Genomic DNA, 21,403 nt, shown 5'->3' on the forward strand with positions numbered 1-21,403 from the left:
CCCCGCAGGATGGGTTGACGATTTGTCAGAGAGAGATGAAAGATGTTTGAAATTACCATGCCTTATCTCCAGCTTGTGAGTCCAGCATTTTGCAGAATAGCTCTTGGCTAGATGAGTATAGAGAGCTTGGTGCGTCCTTGCTTGCTGAACGAGGATTAATTAAACACCTTTTGTCACTGTTAATAGAATAAAGGACGAAACGATGAAATAGGAAGGCGCATCATAGTGTAGCATCGATTATATACTCACCAACGCACTTGTATTCTTCCTGCAGATGTTTTTGGCACGTCCCCACTGGCCAGTCCCATGTCTCCACACTCACTGTCATCAAACCCGTCCTCCAGGGACTCCTCCCCCAGCCGAGACTCCTCCCTCTCTGCTGCCAGCTCACGCCAGCCAATCATCATTCACAGTTCAGGGAAGAAGTTTGGCTTCACACTCCGAGCTATTCGAGTCTACGCTTGCGACAGTGATGTCTATACTGTCTATCACATGGTCTGGGTAAGCTAAGCTAATCAGGGTAGTTCAGTATTAGACTTTTTTTTGCTATACATTTTGACCACATTGTCCTTCTTTACCCGTCAATACTTTGTTTGAACTGTCATTTTAAACTGATTGTCAGAATGTGGAAGACAACGGACCTGCTCAAAAGGCTGGGCTCAAAGCTGGAGACTTGATCACTCATGTCAATGGGGAAACCGTCCATGGACTGGTCCACACTGAGGTGGTGGAACTGTTGCTGAAGGTGAGAAGACTGTCCTCACTACAGGGTCACATTTATGAGTAATGTAGCGTAGTCCAGCCTAACCCTGGTTGTGTGCATCATTACTAGGCTGTGTGTGAGTGTTATATGTGAGCTCTGTCCCACTCTCTCTGGTTCATGGTGCATTAGTTCTGAAAAAAACAAACAAACAAACAAAGCACATGTAAGTAACCTGGTGATAATCACACACCGGTGAGAATCACCACGTGTTACCTGCCGGTTCAACCCGCCTCCTCTCCATCCGCAGCTAACGCTCAACCACGCCCCCACTACCACAACATACTACTTAGAAGATCCTCCATATCATGTTTTTCTTAGAAGGAAGACAGCCTACGCTTATGTTCTCTATTAGTTCACCGTTCAAAGTGTTACAAAGTTGCAGAAAACAACATTTTTGAGCTACAGGTAACTACGCCATTGCCAACCCCACAGCAGTCACCTCCCCCCTTGGGCACTTACTCAGGGGCCAAACTCCAAAACTACTCAGGCCTTCTCAGCCCAAATGCACTAACCATTAATTTCCTAAATTCAATCATTTATTTTGGGGGATTTGGGCCAAGTGAGTTTATTTAAAAAAAAAACAAACAAAAAAAAAAACAGTAATAAGTGCAGGCATGGTGAGTCTCTGCAGGAGCAAAGCATGTGTGAAATTAAAAGTTTTAGTGAGGTCCATGCTGCAGAAATGTGATCCACGTCATATTCAGTATACCAAAATGCTGTATGTACTACAAGAACTGCTCATTTACAATCTATTTTACAGTATGCTTCTATTCTTAGATTAACTGTTATGACTCATGTCAGTCAAAGTTAAATATTTTGGCTTACAGTTTGTTTTTTTCTCCTCATAGTTTGCTACATTGTGCCGCTATGTTATCAGGATGTCACTGTGTCCATGTTTGACCACTGGAGGTGCTAGATGGGAGGTTTATAAAAAAAATGTAAAAAAATAAAAAACCTTCTGAAATTACTGAGGTCTGGGCCCCATGGCTCTAGTGTTGTCCATGGCTCTAGAGTATCTATATATCTAGAGATAGATGCTAGTATGAAAGCAATAAAGTAAAACTATAGGGTTCTTTTTCTTTTTTTTTCTTTTTTAGAGTGGAAGCAAGGTTGCTATATCCACTACTCCTTTTGAGAATACTTCAATCAAGACGGGTCCGGCTAGAAGGAATAGTTATCGGAGCAAAATGATAAGGAGAACCAAGAAGCCCAAGAAGGAGAAGACACAAGAACGGTACGGCGGCATCTTTTGCAAATTGAACATTCATAAATGTCAAACTATATTATAAATACTAATCTAATCATTTTTGTTTCATTTTTCCTTGGGGCTGTTGCTTATTTCACCACTACAATAGCTTTATTTGCATTACATATACTTTTAACGTAGTTCAAAAACCATTTCAAAACCTTTGCCTTCCCAGACGACGGTCAGTATTCAGGCGCTTTGCCATGCAGCCCTCTCCCCTGCTCCACACCAGCCGCAGTTTTACCTCCTTAAACCGATCACTGTCCTCAGGGGAGAGTCTGCCAGGATCCCCTACACACAGCCTGTCTCCTCACTCCCCCACTACCTCGTTCCGGCCCACACCGGACTTCAATCAATCAGGTCAGAGACGTAGCTTTTGAGGGTCTACATATTACTGATTTGGTTTGTTTCTGAGTCACTTTTTTTTGTTCACACAGCAATGTTATTTTTCATCGTATTCCCAGGTGGCACATCCTCTCAGAGCAGTTCTCCTAGCTCCAGTGCACCAAATTCCCCCGCTGGCTCTGGCCATGTCCGTCCTAACACTTTGCATGGTTTGGGCCCCAAGTTGCCTGGGCAGCGGCTTCGTCAGAGCCGGCGGAAATCAGCAGGGAGCATCCCGCTGTCCCCGCTTGCTCGAACACCTTCCCCAACCCCTCAGCCCACCTCCCCTCAGCGATCTCCTTCCCCCTTGCTCACTCACTCAGTGGGAAGCTCCAAAACTACTCAGACCTTCTCAGCAAAGATGCACTCGCCCCCTACAATCGTCAGGCACATGGTGCGCCCTAAAAGTGCCGAACCCCCTCGGTCCCCACTCCTTAAGAGGGTTCAGTCAGAGGAAAAGCTTTCGCCGTCCTACACAGGAGAAAAAAAGCACCTTTGCTCCCGGAAACACAGTCTAGAGGTGACCCAAGAGGAAGTTCAGGCTGGGGCTGCATCCGGAGGTGAGCACACACTTCAGTGTGTGGAGGAGATCTCTTGTGAACTTCCCGCCATCACCCGAGTAAGACCTGCCGAGCAGGGCTGCCTGAAACGGCCTGTGACTCGTAAGGTCGGTCGCCAGGAAATGGTGGAGGATCTTGATAAGGAGAAATTGAAGGCCAAAGTGGTATCAAAAAGACAGGACTGGCACGAGAGACGAGAATCTCTGCAAAAACAAGACGCTATTCAAGAGGCTGAATCTACCCAAAGCACTGCTGGGTATTGCTCTGTTGATAACAAAGCTAGTGCTACAGTAAAAGATGTCCTATATAAAAAACTCAACACCAGAGCATGTGAAAGCATTGCAGACTCCATGAGCAGCACTGGGGAGTCGGCCTCAGTCTTAAATGAGGGTATAAGATCAGCCCCAACCCAGTCAGATCGACAGCTGGCCTGGCCGATTAAAGAGGGCAGTAAACCAGACAGGTTCGATTTCAAAGCTCCCAGTATGGAATTTGCTAGAAAAAGGCAGTCCTTTGATGAGCGTGAGGACTGTATGTGTCGAATCACCCCTGGCGTTCATGAAAGCCTTCACTTTAATGCCACTAGGTCCAAAAGTCTCCAGCTGGATTCTGCTGGAATCACCACTTCTGGAATCAACACAGATTCCTTGAGCCCTAAGCTATTCAGTGGGCGAGGGGAGAGTGCCGTGGAGAAGCTCCAGATTATCTCGTCCACTGAGGGATCCATGAGAAAAACTTCATCCGAGTACAAATTAGAGGCACGACTCGTGTCTTCCCTGAAACCACTGAAGGGTACACTGGACATAGGACTGCTCTCTGGACCCAGGATCTCCAAAACTGATACATGTCTCTCGAGAATAGCCAGCAGCCAAGCTGATAGTGTTGGTCTGGCTGGAACACTGCAAAACCAGAGTGAAAAGCCTCCCCAGACCCCCACAAATAAACAGACACAGACTGCTGCGGAGATGGAAAGTCTTTCTGCATTGAACAGCAAAAATGCAGGAAAAGAAGAACCCACATGCAATAGAGACAGTGTTGTTGGCTCAGTTAGCCATGAAGGTACTCATGACAAAAATAAGCAGGGTGAAGGAATCAAGTTACAGGCCATAGCCAGTAAAATGGAGCCAGTAGATTTGTCAACAGGTGGAAAACCAGAGGCTAAGTTGAAAACAGTTCAGGAGATGAGGTCTGTTCGGCACAATACTCATTTTGCTTGTGGGAAAACGCCCTCGATAAGGGAGGTCAGCAATGAAGACCAAGATGATGAGATGGAAAGTCCAGAGGAAAAGCCTACACTGCAAAACAGCACTGTAGAAACGAAGACACCAGTGACCCATGACCAGGTCATCAAACAAAACCCATCTGTACATTCAGACCTCTGTGGTGCTGATCAAGATAAAAATGTGAGAGAGATCCTTGTCAGTCCACAGAACTTGGAGGAGGATGTTGCAAACACCAGCCAAATAACCATGGAGAAAGATCGAGCACTGAATACACTGGGCTTTGCTGTGGTTCCACAGGAGGTTCATCAGTCTAAAACCGTCAGAGACCATGACGCAGGAGCTCAGAGCTCAACAACGGCTTCGGCTCAGACTCTGCCTCCAAAACCAGACAGAACGTTTAGCGCACAAAAGTCAGGTTTAGATTCAAAAGGTGGGATTGGGAGGAGTGACGAGAAGAAACCAGAAAGCACAGCTCAAAATGTACATAAGATTTCCGAGACGATGCATGAACAGACTACGGCAAGTAGCACAGCCGTGTTGAATGTGAAATCAGAACCGGTTCAGTCACAGGGTTTAATAAAAGAAAAAGTATCCGTTCCAGTATCTTCAGCAGCTTCGCCAGCACCAGATATCAAGTTGCCTCCTGACCCACCTCTTCAAACCAAACAGGATAAAAACAATGCATCTCCCAAATGTGCTCCCCTTAAGACTGCTTCTGCTGTGGTTCTCCAGTCACCACAGCAGGTACCCAAAAGCCCAGAGCCGCCTGTCGAAGTCAAGTCGGACAGCACTGCGATTAAACAGTCTCTGCAAATAACATCGAAAACGCTAACCAATTCTGTCTCAGGAAACAGACAGAAAAGCTCAAATCCTCACTCCAAAGATGATGGCGCTGTCAAAACACAAAACTCTGGGGTGGAAGATGGCAAAAGGCACAGTTTTCAATGTCAGGAACCATGTGGCGTCCAAACTCAAATCAAGGACAAGGATCATAAGACTTGGATGGTTCCAGAAGGGACGAGTGATGAGTCCAAAACTACATCATCTAAAGACAAAATGCCACAAAACATAGTAGTTTTGAAAGAAGATGCAAAGTGCACTATACCAAAAGGGACTCATAATACCGCAGAGGTCAAAAATGACAGCGTAAAGTCAAATCAGGATTCTGGTGCCAAAGGCAGTGAAAAAATGAGCCATAATGTGCAAGTTCAGTCAGCAAGCATGCTTGAAGAAAAGTTGAAAGTCAAGAATACTGCAGATGTAGCCAGTCAGAGGATCACCAAGCACTTGGTACTTGATGTTTGCAAGAAGGAGGTTGTTACTGTTCTGAAAAAACAACCACAACAGTCAGGTACTAGTTCCACTGCAAAACAAGGCCTGTCGAGCTCCAAGAACAAAGCCAAGTCAGAACCCCCTCCTGTTACACACCAGGGTGGGAAAGCAACCGAAGAAAGAGGAACACAAGAAAGTAAAGCACCGCTGCAGACCATCAAAGACAACGCCGATCTAAAACCAAAGGAGCAGAGAGAGGCCACACTTCCTCCATCGAAAACTAAACCACAGAGAGAGAACTTGCCTCAGACAGGCCCTCAAGTCGGTTCTGTACCTGTACCTACTGCTAAGGTTCACACACCAGGCGGATCTCCTACAGGCAAGGGTACCGTGGCCACAGTGGAGACTGAGAAGGTCTCAAAGTCATCAGACTCCTCGCAGAAAGTAAACCGTAAAGACTCGCAGAAATCCACAACGTCGGCGAAGGATGGCGTAGCACCAGAAAAAGATTCACCTCGCGCCAAGCAGTCCAAAGATCTGCCCAGAGGTTCGAATAATAAAAAGTGACGCTGGGGTTATCGACGCTCTCCAAATCACCTTTTGTAAGAAAGACTGCGAGGCAATCTCTTTTTTTTTTTTTTTTTAAACTTTCCATGCATTGTATTATAGCACCTTCCATTCTGAGGACCGATGAAGCTGTTATTTCAGTGTTTCGTGGAGGGGCGAAAGCGACGAGTGCTCGTCTGTGTGCTAGTCTGCAGTACGTTTCTGAAAAATCCTAGGTTTGAATGTACCCGATTTGCTGCTGATCGTCGTTTTTATAGTTTTGTGCATCACAAGAAAAGATATCACGAGGTGTATAGAAAAGTCGCGTGCAATCCGTTCGACGTCGAGGGATCCGATGCCTTCGAGACGTAAGTGAACCGTGCCAATTTAGATCGTACCAAACAAGAACTCCACTTATTGTTTAGGAGTCGTTGGAATCACTCTGCATTTCAGTACATTTAATAAATAAATAAATAAATTACAGGCATTTCTCAATCCATGCGAAGGTTAAGCGAATCGTTTCGAACGGTTTTGTCCGCACTTAAAAAGCCACAGATGAAGTATTTGTAGCAATGGTGCTGATCTCTCAGCACACTCTCTTCATGTGGAAGAAACAAAAACAACAAAAAACAACCCACCGACGTTGTTTTCGTCTCGTCGTTCTTTTCGTTCTCGTTTGCTTTGACCTACTTAAAGGCAAAGTTCGTTTTGGGCCGAGGGAACGCACGTTTATCCCGTGCTTCTCACCTAGAACTATTTTATAATGGAATCATCTTAGGGTTCTGGTTTCATATCTAGTGGAAGGGGCCTTAGAGTATTTTTGGGCTGTCCAGCTTGCTGTTCTTAGCAGGTTGTGTCGAAATTCACATTCCTTTCACATGCATTTACTAAATACTCATTTTTATGCAACGTACTGTACATAAAGCAATGTTAATTGTACAAACGTGACGCCGATCCGTCGGATCAGGACTACGATTCTCAATATGAGTGTTGTGTGTTTTATATGTATATATTTTGCTATGTCCTGTATGTTTGTATACTGTAACGTTTGTTGCTCGGTGAAATATTTTTCACGATACCATGTGAAATAAGCTAGTGGAAAAAAATCGGGAAAAAACAAACAAAAAAAAAAAAGGCGAGATCTTGGCCTCTGATGTGATCTATACTTGAAATTTCACAGGCACTAAAAGCAGTAATCGCACTCGTACGCAATTGTGTTTTAAGGCAAAGGCTTAAAGACACCCAGGATGTCCTCCGATTGTTGCTGATTTACTAAAAGATCGAACAGTGGAATGTTAAATAGTGCAGAAGCTCTATTTTTTAAATAAATAAATAAATAATAAAAAAAAAAAAAAGGAAGTGAATGTTAAAAGGTTTGCAACCCTGTGTGTTATGATTATGATCACCCCCCCTCCCCCCACCCACCCCCCTTTTCAGCACATTTTGTCACGTAAGGATTTTAGGGCTATTTGTTTCCATTTGGCCGCGTACACGTGTAAACTAGATGTTGAGGGTTTAAACGCTGGCCACGTTTATGATCGGTCAGGGTGGACTTTCACAGTCATGACGTTCAGCTAGTGTTCCAGTGTCCTGTCTCGTTTGATTGCCCATCAGTTGCTCAGTCAAGTACAATGTATAAATACTTCTAAAAGTGGGACGTGTAATAATAATAATAATAATAATAATAATCTAGTGCTTTTGCACTGTCCGTTAGCCGTACCTTTAAATCCATGACTGAAATATACGGTCAAATTCATTCGTTTCAAACCGTGACTGTGACGTGTGTGTCGTCTCCGAGTCATCCGAGTCGTTCTGTGACGCGTCCGCGTACACGGTAATGACGCGTACCGTTTCAATCCTGCGTTACTCGATCATCTTTTGTGCGTGATATGTGCTCTGAAATGACTACAGTAATCAGTCCTTTTATGTCGTATAAACTTAACTGACGAGATATTTTAGTGACTTTGCCGTAAACGGTCTAATCTATTATATTTCAAGTGATATTCTAGTTATCTGTAGATCGCGAAGACTATACGACGCGTAGGAGCTGAACGTGAGCGCGAGTCAAACGAGGCGCGGAACGATCGTTATAAAGCGATTTAACGTTAAGGCGGACAAAAAACGAACGATTTAGAGCGATTTTTTTTTTTTTTTTTTTTTTTTTTTTTTTTTTTTTTTTTAAGCGGTATTAGCAGAATCAGAAGTCCTCATGAAACTTATGTAGTGTTTGTAGTAGCGTGAGGAGACGAAATGCACCTTATCGTTAATGTCGCTTCTGCGTTTAACGAAGGACAAGACCGTCAGAGGGACGTGAATGTTTGTGTAACAGGACGTAAATATAGTCAAGCTACAAATGTTTATTCGATGGATTTGTCTTTCGGTCCCCATGCCTTTTTTTTCTTTTCTTTCTTTTCTTTTTTTTTTTTATTATTATAGAGATGACTGATGTAACATCCTTAATAACTAAGCACATTTCTTTGTTTACAGCGAATTCCTGGATGTATATTTTGAATATGGTGTTATTAATTTGCCAAATCTGTGTCCACGTCACAGGACATTGCGATCGTAGTGTTTGCATGGCGTCCTTCTCCAGCAGGTTGTGCAGTTTAAGATCGTCAGTCTGTGGTATAGTCAATCTATCCATCGTGAATCTGTCGGGTTCTGAAGCGTCCGGCGTATTTTCTGAAATGTTCTTTTTCTGTCACCCGTTCTGTGAAGCTAGTGTTTGTATAAACGGCCCTGCTTCATCGTCTTCATCGTCGTCTGTCTTTAGAATCTGTGCAATAAGAAGTGTGGTTTTGAGTTTTTGTATTTCACCCAATGGAAGCTCTATGGATGTCATAGATGTTGTATTCTATACAAATATTTATACTTCTAAAAATGGTATAATTCTGAAAATAAAACAGGCATGACATTACGCTTCTGTCTCCCTTGAAGTACAGTACAACCCATCATCACTGCTCATTTCTGGTTATATAATGCCTTCATTTAAAAACATAGGCATGAGTATGAGCTCTTTCTTATTATCCCTACATGACTTGATCATTTATAACCACTCAAGATGGTTAAAAAACAAAACAAAACAAAAAAAAAAACACAAGGCCGTGATGCAAGAGAAGATGGCCGGGCGAAAATAAAGGTTTGATCACATGACACAAATTTATTATTATTCATGATTTATAAACACAATCTGTGCATTAGGATTGTATATTATTTATTTATTGGAGGCATTAGAGTTTCTAATTCCTGAACTTTCCACACGTAGAAACCCAAAAACCAGTTATACGTGGTTAAAATGTATATGTACAGTAATAAATACAGCTGTATGAAATGAAACATAACTTCATAACTTATGTGCTGTTAAAGAAAAATAATCGTGAAGGACCGGGTGGTGTAATGTGCCCTGAAGCGAAGCGGAGTTGTTTCCACACCAAAGTAGTAAAATATCTCCTGTATATTTATGTGGGGGGTGTAAATAATTCTCCAGTCAGCATGTTTCATGTTTCATTTTTACATTTACTTCAAAATATACGCACACAAATGTTTTCAGAACAGTTCATTGAAAAGACAAATAGAATACTGGGATACTGTATGTTCGCTACAGTGACACAGACTGTTTCGTGTGTGTTTATTGGACTTTAGTAGCTAGCCACGTTTGCTAAGAAGCTAGCTACCGGACGTCTAAGGATCGCTTCACTGGAAACGGGTGTAAATTTAAACAATGTAAATTTAATCATTTAATTAAAACACGTCACTAGTATGCTAACTGATGTGAGTATCGTTTAAGTAAAACAGAGACTAGCATGCTAGCTATTTATAAAGCATCATTTATAAAAAATAAAAATAAAAAACAACACAGGTACTAGCGAGCTAGCTAATGTAAATGCTGTTTAATTAAACACAGGCACTAGCAGACTAGCTTTTGTAAGTGTAAGCATAATTTAACTTAAAAAAAAAAAGTTACTAGCAAGCTAGCTAATGTAAATATTGTTTAATTAAAGACAGGCACTAGCAAGCTAGCTTTCGTAAGTTTAAGCATCGTTTAACTTCAAATAAAAAGTTACTAGCAAGCTAGCTAATGTAAATATTGTTTAATTAAAGACAGGCACTAGCAAGCTAGCTTTCGTAAGTTTAAGCATCGTTTAACTTCAAATAAAAAGTTACTAGCAAGCTAGCTAAGGTAAATATTGTTTAACTAAAGACAGGAACTAGCAAGCTAGCTTTTGTAAGTTAAAGTATATTTTAACTAAAAGTTACTAGCAAGCTAGCTAATGTAAATATTGTTTAATTAAAGACAGGCACTAGCAAGCTAGCTTTTGTAAGTTTAAGCATCGTTTAACTTCAAATAAACAGGTACTAGCAAGCTAGCTAATGTAAGTATAAATTTATTTAATTAAAACCACTAGCAAGCTTAATTTCAGGGTGGGAATTAACAATTCATGTATATATTTTTTAAATAATATAAATTTTGCTAAAAAAAAAAAAATTTCATCAGGGTGCAAATTGTGTGCTATACTGTTGATTTATTATCATGGTATTTCTACAATACTGAGTAGGATCTGTATCGTGCCTGAATTTTCTTCACAAAATACAACAGAGAGATGATAATCGTGACCGCTATCGCGAGTCCGAGGACAATCCCTAACGCTCGGTTTGAAAAGACGCACTGCAGATCTACGTCTAGAACCTTCTCATTTGTGGCGTTGCAAAATGTCCTTTCTATGTGCTTCATTTTGCTAAAATTTTCTTTAACCCACATAATAAACGGATAAGTAGTGCAATTGCAGGCCAGTGGGTTGGAGCTCAGATCAATGGTACTGCGTGTCCCTAAGTCTTCGACAATTTTAACATCCACGACTGTAATTTTATTGCCGGCAAAGTTGAGCTGGATCTGGTTCAGCGAGTAGAAATCAGCGAGGCGGAGTTTAACCAGCTGATTTTCGCTGAGATCTACATTATTGAGATAAGCAAAGTCTTTAAAGACGTTTCCACTGATTGCCTTGATGCCACATGAAGAGAGAACCAAGCTCTCCAAAAGAGGAATGTAGTCAAAGTTCTTTGTTTTTGCAAGCACGCCACCCTGTATCGTGTTCCCTTTGAGGTTTAGCACGCGTAGCTTGGTCAGACCTTTCAGTATATCGGCATTTTCTAACAGTTTGAAGTCTGTGAATGAGAGATTAAGAGTTTGAAGCTTTTCTAGATTGCTAAACGGAGAGCTGCTGTTGAGGACGTACTTGGTCTGGGTGAGGTCGAGGTGCTTCAGCTTCGGAGTGGCGTTAAATGGCAGTGGCTCCCAGTTCATGAGGAAATTATAGCTGAGATTGAGGGATTTTAGTTCTCGGAGACCAGTCAGTTGTTTGTTACAGCAAAAATCTCCAGTCATCAAGCTACTATGGCTAAGCTGTAGCTCCTCCAGATAGGACAGCGGTTCCAAACAGTTTTCTTTGAAGTGAAGATATTTACCGTTTCTACTCACTGACAAATACGTCACCTTGGGGAAGTTTGCCGCGTTAACATCGCACACGCTGTGAAAAGAATTGTCATCCAGTACCAAGTGCGACAGCATGGACAGGTTGGACAAGCTTAATGGAAATGCTGAAAGGTGTGCTCTGGTGAAATCTAACTTCTGAACGTGTGCGAAACATCTAAAGCCCGTGTTTGAGAGATCACGGAAATGTTGCAGCTGAAAATCTACATCACTCACTGATATGTTACAGAAAGACTGAAGGGCGGTCTGCGTGATGTAGTTCTTAGCGCTGTCCTCGTATATCCCCAAGTAAAGCTTGTTCGTTTTCACTCCCTCTAGCCCCTTCAGCAGTACGGAAATGTCCATTTTGTTGAAGCAGCCACTAAAATCCAAGCTGCCCATGTCTAAGTTCTGAAAAGCGTTCGGTTCGACATCAACGAGATCATTTCCCTTAAAGCTGATCTCCAGGCCGCTTGTTCCCTGAAGTTTCTCCACGTCCGCCGTTTTTATCTTCTCAATCGAATTCATACCTAGAAAAAGCCTCTTCATCTGTTGCAGCAGGACATTTTCCAGACCGTCTAAGTTGTGAATGTCGCTTCCTCGAAGATCCAGAGTCTCCAAGAATTCAAGATGGGCTGTCGGGACGTCCGTGAGACTGCGTACCGTCGACCCAGCTAGACTGAGGTGTTTTAGAGCCAGCGGTCCTGCGAAAGCTCGGTCTGATATGAAGTTCAGTGGGTTTGCTACCAAAATGAGACTCTCCAGGTCGAGCTGATGTTCAAAGACGTCTTCGTACATGAAATTAATGCTGCACCTGTGTGAACGAACGTTAACGACGTCAATTTGTGAAATCTTAAAAGTTTGGGATTCAGGCAGTACAATGGTGTGACCTTTCCTCGAACCTTGTTAAATCCAGCGAAACCAGACTCCTCAGTCGCTGGAAAGTTGAGTTGTATAGCGTCGGGAGGTAGTTGAAGCTGAAGTCAAGAGTTTTGATGGAGTCTGGGATCTCGTCCGGTACGAGCTGCAGGGCCAAACCACTGCAGTCAGAACCATCCGCAGTCTAAAGAAACAAAGGACGGAAATAGCACCATTTTTCATCTAGAAAATAACATACGGTATATCCAGGTTTATTACTAAAGAATACGTGGACAGTAAACTGTAAGTACATTATAAGTACACTGTGAATATGTAAAGAAATAAATCATCCATACTCGTTAGCGTCAATTATACACACGAAGTTTATTATGTACACCAATAAACAAGCAGCTCTGTGTATTTATTATTACTCATGACAAGTGTTTGATTCAAGATACTTTTAAAATACCAGTCGATGCCCAAATTAGGACTATTTCACAAAACATTCTGTTAGCTTACTAAACAAACAAGCATGAAAACGGTCGTTTTAACCATCTTTAACATTGCAAATGAACGTTCTGTGATTGGTGGTACAAATATGTTCTGCTAACTTATTTTAAAATGTGCTGGGAACATTAAGAACCGTTTTCCTTTTCATTTTTCAAATTAATGTTCTTAAAATGTTAACCTAAAAAACAAAACAAAACAAAAAAACCCCAACAGCTCGTACTTGACTAACATTCTGCTATGTTTCTAAAACGCGGCGGGGAAAACGGGAGGTTCTGTAGTTTGACCATTTAACGTCAGTGTTTCTATAGCCAAAAGGGAACGATAGAAGCAAGGCTCAAAAGGAATACAAAAAAATAAATAAATAAATAAATCAGAACTTGTATTTCACCTTTTCTGTTTCCATTGTGTTCCAACACCAACATCATGATCCTATGCTAGTTAGCAAAAGCAATTAAAAACTGGCAAGGCTAAGTTATTGTACTGATTGTGCTCCAACACATAGCTATAAAACATCCCATAATAACTTTATGGGATGTTACTAAAATATGTACAAGGATTAACTTTGTGCTTAGCTGTGTGAGAATATTTGTACCCCATTAAGATATAAAACATGCACACGCACAAACACACACATTAAAAAAAGGTAAATTACAAAAAAGCTGATGTTTATACTATATATATATATATATATATAATACAAACACATACATATAAGCATATATGTATGTATATATATATATATATATATATATATATATATATATATATATATATATATATATATATATATAGTATAAACATCAGCTTTTTTGTAATTTACCTTTTTTTTTTAATGTGTGTGTTTGTGCGTGTGCATGTTTTATATCTTAATGGGGTACAAATATTCTCACACAGCTAGGGATATCTGACAGTTTTGCTCTTATGACATTTAGCTGGTCCTCATAAGGAAAACTGTTTTTGTTTATCTCTCTCTGTTATTTGTCTGTCTGTTAGTTTGTGTGTATCTGTTTATCTGTCTGTTAGTTTGTGTGTATCTGTTTATCTGTCTGTTTCTGTCTGTATGTCTGCCTGTTTGTCTATCTGTCTGTTTGTGTGTATCTGTTTATCTATCTGTTTGTTTGTTCATTTACCTGTTTCTGTCTGTCTGTCTGCTTATTTGTCTGTTTATCTGCCTGCCTGTTTGTTTATCTGTCTATTTGTTTGTTTGTTTGTCTGTCTGTCTGGTTGTCTGTTTGTTTGTCTATCTCTGTCTGTTTATCTGTCTGCTTCTTTATGTGTTTATCTATTTGTCTGTTTGTTTATCTGTCTTTGTTTGTCTGCCTGTTTTGTTTAATTAATTAGATTATTAAAAAACAAAAACAAAAACAAAAAAACAACAACATTGTAGCCTTCATTTCAAAAACTAAAAGAACCAAAAGTTTTCATTTTGGTTACTGTGCTTAAGGTTAGGGCTACATTTAGGTTTAGAAAGGTCCTCACAAGGATATGAAGGTGTGTGTGTGTGTGTGTGTGTGTGTGTGTGTGTGTGTGTGTGTGTGTGTGTGTGTGTGTGTGTGTGTGTGTGTGTGTGTGTGTGTGTGTGTGTGTGTGTGTGTGTGTGTGTGTGTGTGTTTGTTTTCACCAGAAAATGAGATTCCAGAAGATAATGCAAGCTTACCTTTATGCATTGCTTCTTCATCCAAGGTATCGTCTCAATACACAGCATGAAGTAAACTACAATTCCAACGCAGATATACAACACTCTTTCCATTGTGCTTCTTCGAGTAAGAACTGTATAAGGACTTGTATTCGAGATGTTCACAATTTGCAGCGATGAATTGCAGAACCTGAAACTAAAATCATTCCCACTCAGAATCAACCTGCTTCCCTTCGTGCCTCATTATGTCCCGTCAGACACAGAAGAAAAAAAAAGGAAGTTTATTGTCTGGACATTTTCAAGCCGGATTTTAAGTAAAGAGGAAACACTTCTTCAGTGAAATAACATGGTTAGGTGTAATTTAATGAGTTTGTGCATGATGAATGTGAATGTTACAAGCTGATACTTATGCTACATAATGGCTGATTTCATTACACACACACACACACACACACACACACACACACACACACACACACACACACTCAATACAGTAGGTCTGGTGTAGAACAACTGTGTGAAGCCTCCTGTCTCACTATGCTGTATACCAAACTACCAACAGGGGGCGCACTCACATCGTCTTTCCTCTGGTCCTGTACAGGCAGTGAGCTGAGACAGTCCCAGTCCCACATTCCTGACAGATAAAAAAGCCAGACATGATCTTTTGCACATGAATAAAGAAACTTTTCAGGAGATCAGGCAGGGGAGAATGTTTACTGCAGCTAAACGATTAATACAGAGAATCTGACCTGAGATTTAACAGCTTTATGTATGAACACCGTTGGAGTTATTGGCTGTGTGTGATATATTGTGTATACATTACATGAATCATTCACTTCACTGAATGTAATCCGGGCTTCATATATTTGAATTACAATGTGTTTGGTTTTTTTTTTTTTTCTGTAAGTGTGTATTTTTGTATGATTTCTGCACGTTTCGATTAAGCCTGATTGAGTCTATTTTCACACAAATGCAGCCTGTTTCTGCAAAAAGAAGAAAAGGACAGAGTAAGAGGTACACTTAAAATAAATAAATAAGTTTAAGTTGATTTGCAAATCCATTCTGTCACTAAAAGCAGCCAAGAGCTTTGAGGAATAAAGTAGGGTATTGGTAATAAAATACGGCTTATGTGAGATGACGTAAACATTTACACTTCATCAAGCCCTCTAGCCTGAAAAACTTAGCTTTGTCTTTATCTCAAATCAGGCAAGGTTATGAGGTTAATAAGGTTAACATGCTTCTCATACGCACGCCGTTTCTAACTAGCTAATGTGCTAGCATACTACAGGAACATTACGTTTAATTTTCACGCAAACACTGTGTTACTACTTACCCTCACTACTCCTCCTGAAGGTGGTGGGTCCACAACACGACGGTCCCATGTAGCTCGTTCGGGTCCCGTGGATAAGGTCCCGACCACCAGGAGCTCGCCGATGAGTTCCCCCCTAGGCCAGTCCAGGGCAGGGCCCCGGTTTCCCTATTCCAGGTGAGGTAGCGGGGTCCTTGGTTTTTCCTTTCATAAGGATCTTTAAATCACTCTTAAGTCTGGCTTTTCACATTACTATTATTATTATTATTATTATTAGTAGTAGTAGTAGTAGTAGTAGTAGTAGTAGTATCACAATGCTATACCAGAGGGCCATGTTATGCTAGCATTTGGGACTTCTTTGCACTGAATTGGGAATGGAGAGAATGAAAGCCAGAAAAGAAAGTGTAAATCAGAAGAAAAGTGAAAGAAGAAGGAGAACTGTGGCGAGTGGTGGAGCTAATGAAACAACGAAACGATCACAGCTCTAGGCTAAGCTAAAAAGTATTGTAATGATAGTCCGATCATTTTGGCAAGCTGACACTCGCTTTGGAGCGTGTAATGCTAATGATTTAGCTAGCGTTCTCGGTGGAACTCGTCATTTTCCTCAAATTGTTTTGATAGCTTCGTCTTTTTAAAAAAAAAAAAAAGTAACATAAAAGCTAACACTTTACCCAAGATGTTCTGATGTAATGATGACGGTTTATCTCGTTGGGAAGCTTGATCTTGCACTACATCTAGCTTATAACCCAACGCTTTCAGATAGTTTGTTTATAAAGGCATCTTGGTTACAATAGAAGGAAAGAAGACAAAACGCAGGGCCTCTTCTTTTCAGTATCCACTGCGTTTGGACAAACGACCCGAGAGCTTCAAATGTGTGATAATATTTACCTTTGAATTTCTCCACAGTACATGATCAGGAACAGATGCCCCTATTCGCTCTTCCTGTAAAACACACAGTCACTGTATCTGCCCAGTTTCCTCTAAGTAGTTTAGTGTAACAGCATCCCACCTTTTTCATCGTGACTCAGAGAACACCATCACCCTACAGCCAGGCGCCCACGTGCACCGCAGTCACGATCATGCAGATACACTCCAGCCCACTTACCGTATTAGTAAGTATAATCTCTCTCTCTCTCTCTCGCTCGCTCTTTCCCGCTCTCTGGGACAGAAAAGCGATCTATTTCAGTACAAGTGTTCTGTTTATTCAGGGACAATTATGAGCAGGATGCACGACGATACCATTCTCTCAATTCCAACCTGACGGACAGTGAGCACCTCATTTGTAAACCTGCCATCCGCTTTTCTTTCCCTATTGGCTTAATAAGGGAGAAAACACGTCTTTCCCTGTGCAGCTATAGGCAACTAATCGAAAACATTGTTGCAACTTGTAACTATACAAAGGACACCATTTTCGAACGAGCGCATTAGTATAAACCTGTGATGTGGATTACTGTCAAAGCTGCTGTTATAGATCATTAATCAGATTTAAGAATTGAATAGTGCAGTGGTAATAAATTATATGACTTGAGATACGCCATTGATTAGCGAGAGATTTATGTTTGGGTAACAAATAATTGTCTGGGATTTATTTGAAGCTTTGCAGGAGGAATGGTTCATTTCTCCAGGCTCTTTTCAGTCCCCATTTTTAGTTCATGTCATCACTTGCTCTGACTGAAGAGCTGTGTTTATCAGCCCAGATTGCACACTGAGCTTAGCTTAATAGTGCTTCATGTGCGGTTTCTTTATAATCCTCATCTTTCTTTATAATTTGAGCTTCTCAAATGAGCAGAAAAGACACACAAAAAAGAAAGTATCGGCGTTCTAGTGCAAAAAAACAGCAACAAGTTGATTTTCAAAATGTAGGACCTGCAATTCCATCCATAAGATCTAATCACACTTACAAGCTGAATAACTAGGTCGTGTGTGTGTGTGTGTGTGTGTGTGTGTGTGTGTGTGTGTGTGTGTGTGTGTGTGTGTGTGTGTGTGTGTTCCCCTCCTGCAGGATGAGACTGGTAGGGCCCCTGTCTTCCCTCCTTAATAACTTCTTCCAGTTTAACCCAGCGGCTGTGTGAGACCGAGACGGGACTGAAGACATTTGGGTTTGAGATCAAAAGATTTTTGAGAGAATTTAGAGAGTTTAGAATTTCAGCTTTGATTTCCTGGTATTTGTATGTGGATGTGTTAACCAACATAGAAAATAGCACATTTTGTATCATACCACCAAAATTGTAGGGGAGCAAAAACTATTAGAACCTGTGACTGACAGGTGTTTCCTGTTACCCAGGTGTGTCGTGTTAGATTGATTGTTTAAACAATGAATAGCTCTGAACGTCTACTCATGGTTTTAGCCTTCAGTTTCACCTGTGAAGACAGAATTTGTTGTTAAAAAGGATAAACCAACATGAAGATCAGAGAGCTGTCTATGGGAGAAAAGCGAGCCATTTTGGACCTGAGGAAAGAGGGAAAATCAAGCCGAGGCATTGGACAAGCATTGGACAACAATTTGGAATGTTCTGAAAAAGAAAGAAACCACTGCTGTACTGACATCAAAACAGTCAGTGACCTCACCAACAACCTCCACAGGTCAGGGGTGAAGTTATCACAATATACAGTGTGAAGAAGACTTCAAGAGCAGAAATATTGCGGCCATAGAACAAGATGCTAAGCACTCATGAGCAGTAAGAATCAGAAAGCCTGATTGGAATTCGCAAAGAAATACACAGACGAGCCACAAAGGTTCTGGAACCAAGATGAACCTCTACCAAAGTGATGGAAAGTCCAAAGTGTGGAGCAAGAAAGAACCTGCTCATGATCCAAAACATACAAGCTGATCTGTGAAACATGGTGGAGGTAGCGTCATGGCTTGAGTTTGTACGGCTGCTTCTGGAACACGCTAATCTTTATTGATGATGGAACTCATGATGGAAGCAGGAGAATGAATTCAGAAGTTTTCAGGAACATTCTGGCTGCCAATTTACAGAGAAATGCATCCAAGTTCATCAAGAGGAACTTTATCATGAAGCAAAACAACCATCCAAAACACACTGCCAACTCAAGGATTTTATCAGGGGGAAAAAAAAGTTTATCTTTAGTTTATAGAAGTCCTCTATGCACCCAAAACACACTCACAAACTCGTATCAGGGTAAGCTGGTTAAGCTGACCCATTGAAAAGATAATAAGTATTACCAAAATAAACATTATGTGGCATCAGCTAGTCTGGCTTGGGTTCCCCAGATACAATTAGGAGTGAATTTGGCAGAGAAAATCGTTTCCCACAGGCCTGAGGCGACTGTTTGGGTTCATCTCCAAGGACGCTTTAAAGATAGATGCGGTTTGTTGTGTGTGTGCTCGGAAATATTTGACTGAAAACATTAGCGAAGAGACAAAGTTTATTTCCTGAATTTGCATCACAGCTCCAGGGTCCCTGGCTCGGACCTGAGCTCAGGTTACTTTCTGTGATGGGTTTCACTCCCATGTTCTCCCCATGTCCATGTGGGTTTCCTCCAGGGCTCAAGCTCTAAAAACAGAACTGAAGGTGTTTGGCTTCGCTAAATTACCCCAAGGTGTGAATGTGTGTGTTATACGGTGTCGTGTTGATAAATTAGCGTCACATTCGGGGTAAATTCACCTGCCTTGTGCCTAGTGTTCTGGGTTTAGCTTCGGATCCACCATGACCCAGACCAGGATAAAGCACGCACTGAAGATGAATAAATAAGGATGAATATAATATTATGGAACCTTGAACATACTGTTATTCAGAAACGAATAAAGAAGAGAACAGCACGGGTCTATTGCCTCTTCTATTAAATTCAGCTTCAGTTTTTGTTCATTTTATGTCCTAAATCTATCTTTTTAGATATCTATCTATCTATCTATCTATCTATCTATCTCTCTATCTATCTATCTATCTATCTATCTATCTATCTATCTATCTTTTTAGATATCTATCTGCTTGTCTATCTATCTATCTATCTATCTATCTATCTATCTATCTATCTTTTTAGATATCTATCTGCTTGTCTATCTATCTATCTATCTATCTATCTATCTATCTATCTATCTATCTATCTATCTATCTTTTTAGATATCTATCTGCTTGTCTATCTATCTATCTATCTATCTATCTATCTTTTTTAGATATCTATCTGCTTGTCTATCTATTTTTTTAATCTATCTGTCTCTGTCTATCTATCTGCTTGTCTATCTATCTATCTATCTATCTATCTATCTATCTATCTATCTATCTAATCTATTTTTTATGTATCTGTCTGTCTGTCTATCTATCTATCTGCTTGTCTATCTATCTATATATCTATTTATCTATCTGTCTGTCTGTCTATCTAACTATCTATCTATCTATCTGCTTGTCTATCTATCTATCTATCTTTCTGTCTGTCTGTCTGTCTATCTATCTGTCTATCTATCTGCTTGTCTATCTATCTATCTATCTATCTATCTATCTATCTATCTATCTGTCTATCTATCTTTTTAGATATCTATCTGCTTGTCTATCTATCTATTTTTTTATCTATCTGTCTCTCTGTCTATCTATCTGCTTGTCTATCTATCTATCTATCTATCTATCTATCTATCTATCTATCTATCTATCTATCTATCTCTCTAATCTATTTTTTATGTATCTGTCTGTCTGTCTATCTGTCTATCTGCTTGTCTATCTATCTATTTATCTGTCTATCTAATCTAATCTAATCTAATCTAATCCATTTTCTATATCCTACACAGGATCGCAGGGAGCCTGGAACTTATCCCAGGGAGCTCGGGCTACAAGGCAGGGGACACCCTGGACGGAGTCCCAACCCATCGCAAGGCAAAACTGCACACACGTTCAAACTACGAACAATTTGGAAATCTGAATCAGCCTACAGAGCATGTTTTTGGACAGGGGAAAAAACTGGAGTACCCGGAAGAAACCCCCGAAGCAAGAACATGCAAGCTCAGCACACGCAGTCATCAGCTGCTGTTGTAGTTGTTGTTTTATTTTTCATGAACCACATTGTGATTGCTTCATTTCAGATCCATGGTGCTGGTGTACAGAGGCAAAATGATGAAAACTGCATCACTGTTCAAATGCATATGGACCTGACTGTACTTCAGTGTGATTAATGTTTATTACATAATAAAGGTGATTAATCTGTTTGCCAGCTTCACACGTTGTATGTTTACATTGCGCAACACACTCTCACGTTTCGTAAGCTGATAAGGCAGAAAAAAAAAATTTCACTTCTCTGTGGTACTTGTGTGTAAAGGCAGTTCTCAGACAGTGAACGGTTTAACAGAGGAATCTTGCAGTAACATTTATCCTGGTACAGTTCTGTTGAACGCTAGGAGAAGCACATAAATCCTCTCTGGCCTTTTTTAACTTCAGTTGCAATTAGTACAAGTACATTTTGTGACTTGTGCAAGGGCCAGACCTCAGTCCCTGAGCCCTTAAGCCTTATGTTGCAATTAATTATCAAAGCCTCATCTTTAAATGGGAAACCTCTGGCTAGTCGACACGAATGGGAAAAAGAACAAATGTAGCAAGATTTGTGGGCGGGTTTGGGGGGGGGGGGGGCACTTGAGCTAACACTCTGTTTGAAATAAGAAGTGAAGGAGAAAAGGGCTGAT

General features: G+C 40.8%; 2 protein-coding genes and 1 long non-coding RNA gene across 15 annotated transcripts in view; 2 read left to right on the top strand and 1 right to left on the bottom strand.

Annotated features, from left to right (window-relative positions):
- Nucleotides 1-8,911, top strand: part of mast4 (microtubule associated serine/threonine kinase family member 4) — a 97,887-nt gene extending 88,976 nt beyond the window's left edge. For all 10 annotated transcript variants that reach the window (XM_053676808.1, XM_053676809.1, XM_053676810.1 and 7 more), the window contains 5 exons: nucleotides 275-501; nucleotides 623-745; nucleotides 1,861-1,997; nucleotides 2,185-2,369; nucleotides 2,474-8,911. In XM_053676808.1, the coding sequence (XP_053532783.1) occupies nucleotides 275-501; nucleotides 623-745; nucleotides 1,861-1,997; nucleotides 2,185-2,369; nucleotides 2,474-6,015 (4,214 nt within the window). In that variant the 3' untranslated portion in view covers nucleotides 6,016-8,911. The remainder of the gene's footprint in view (nucleotides 1-274; nucleotides 502-622; nucleotides 746-1,860; nucleotides 1,998-2,184; nucleotides 2,370-2,473) is intronic.
- On the bottom strand, nucleotides 8,699-17,273 carry cd180 (CD180 molecule). Of its 4 annotated transcripts, none has more exons than XM_053676813.1 (6): nucleotides 16,880-17,273; nucleotides 16,663-16,716; nucleotides 15,041-15,978; nucleotides 14,487-14,661; nucleotides 12,364-12,524; nucleotides 8,699-12,275 (listed from the first exon to the last, which is right to left on the bottom strand). In XM_053676813.1, exons 3-6 carry the CDS (start codon nucleotides 15,121-15,123, stop codon nucleotides 10,535-10,537), a joined length of 2,160 nt encoding a protein of 719 aa, XP_053532788.1. In that variant the 5' UTR covers nucleotides 15,124-15,978; nucleotides 16,663-16,716; nucleotides 16,880-17,273; the 3' UTR covers nucleotides 8,699-10,534. The 4 variants fall into 4 exon arrangements, with proteins under 4 accessions (XP_053532788.1, XP_017315597.1, XP_017315601.1 ...); XM_017460108.3 differs by having other exon boundaries at nucleotides 16,784-16,918; XM_017460112.3 differs by lacking the exon at nucleotides 16,880-17,273 and having other exon boundaries at nucleotides 15,041-15,099; nucleotides 15,799-15,978; nucleotides 16,663-16,754.
- Nucleotides 16,800-20,926, top strand: LOC128629318 (uncharacterized). Its single transcript, XR_008393684.1, has 3 exons — nucleotides 16,800-16,886; nucleotides 17,777-17,873; nucleotides 20,519-20,926. It is a non-coding gene; the product is annotated as an uncharacterized LOC128629318 (long non-coding RNA).
- Nucleotides 20,927-21,403: the final 477 nt, after the last annotated feature.

Source organism: Ictalurus punctatus, chromosome 28 (assembly GCF_001660625.3).
Source record: "Ictalurus punctatus breed USDA103 chromosome 28, Coco_2.0, whole genome shotgun sequence".
NCBI lineage: Eukaryota > Metazoa > Chordata > Actinopteri > Siluriformes > Ictaluridae > Ictalurus > Ictalurus punctatus.

Excerpts from the sequence above, each read along its gene's own strand:
- cd180 (XM_053676813.1), bottom strand. The coding sequence starts at position 15,123 with ATGTCTGGCTTTTTTATCTGTCAGGAATGTGGGACTGGGACTGTCTCA. Across the intron at positions 14,662-15,040 it reads AGGACCAGAGGAAAGACGAT|TTTCAGGTTCTGCAATTCAT; the intron begins GTGAGTGCGCCC and ends GAATGATTTTAG. Across the intron at positions 12,525-14,486 it reads TGAAGAAGCAATGCATAAAG|ACTGCGGATGGTTCTGACTG; the intron begins GTAAGCTTGCAT and ends TTGTTTCTTTAG.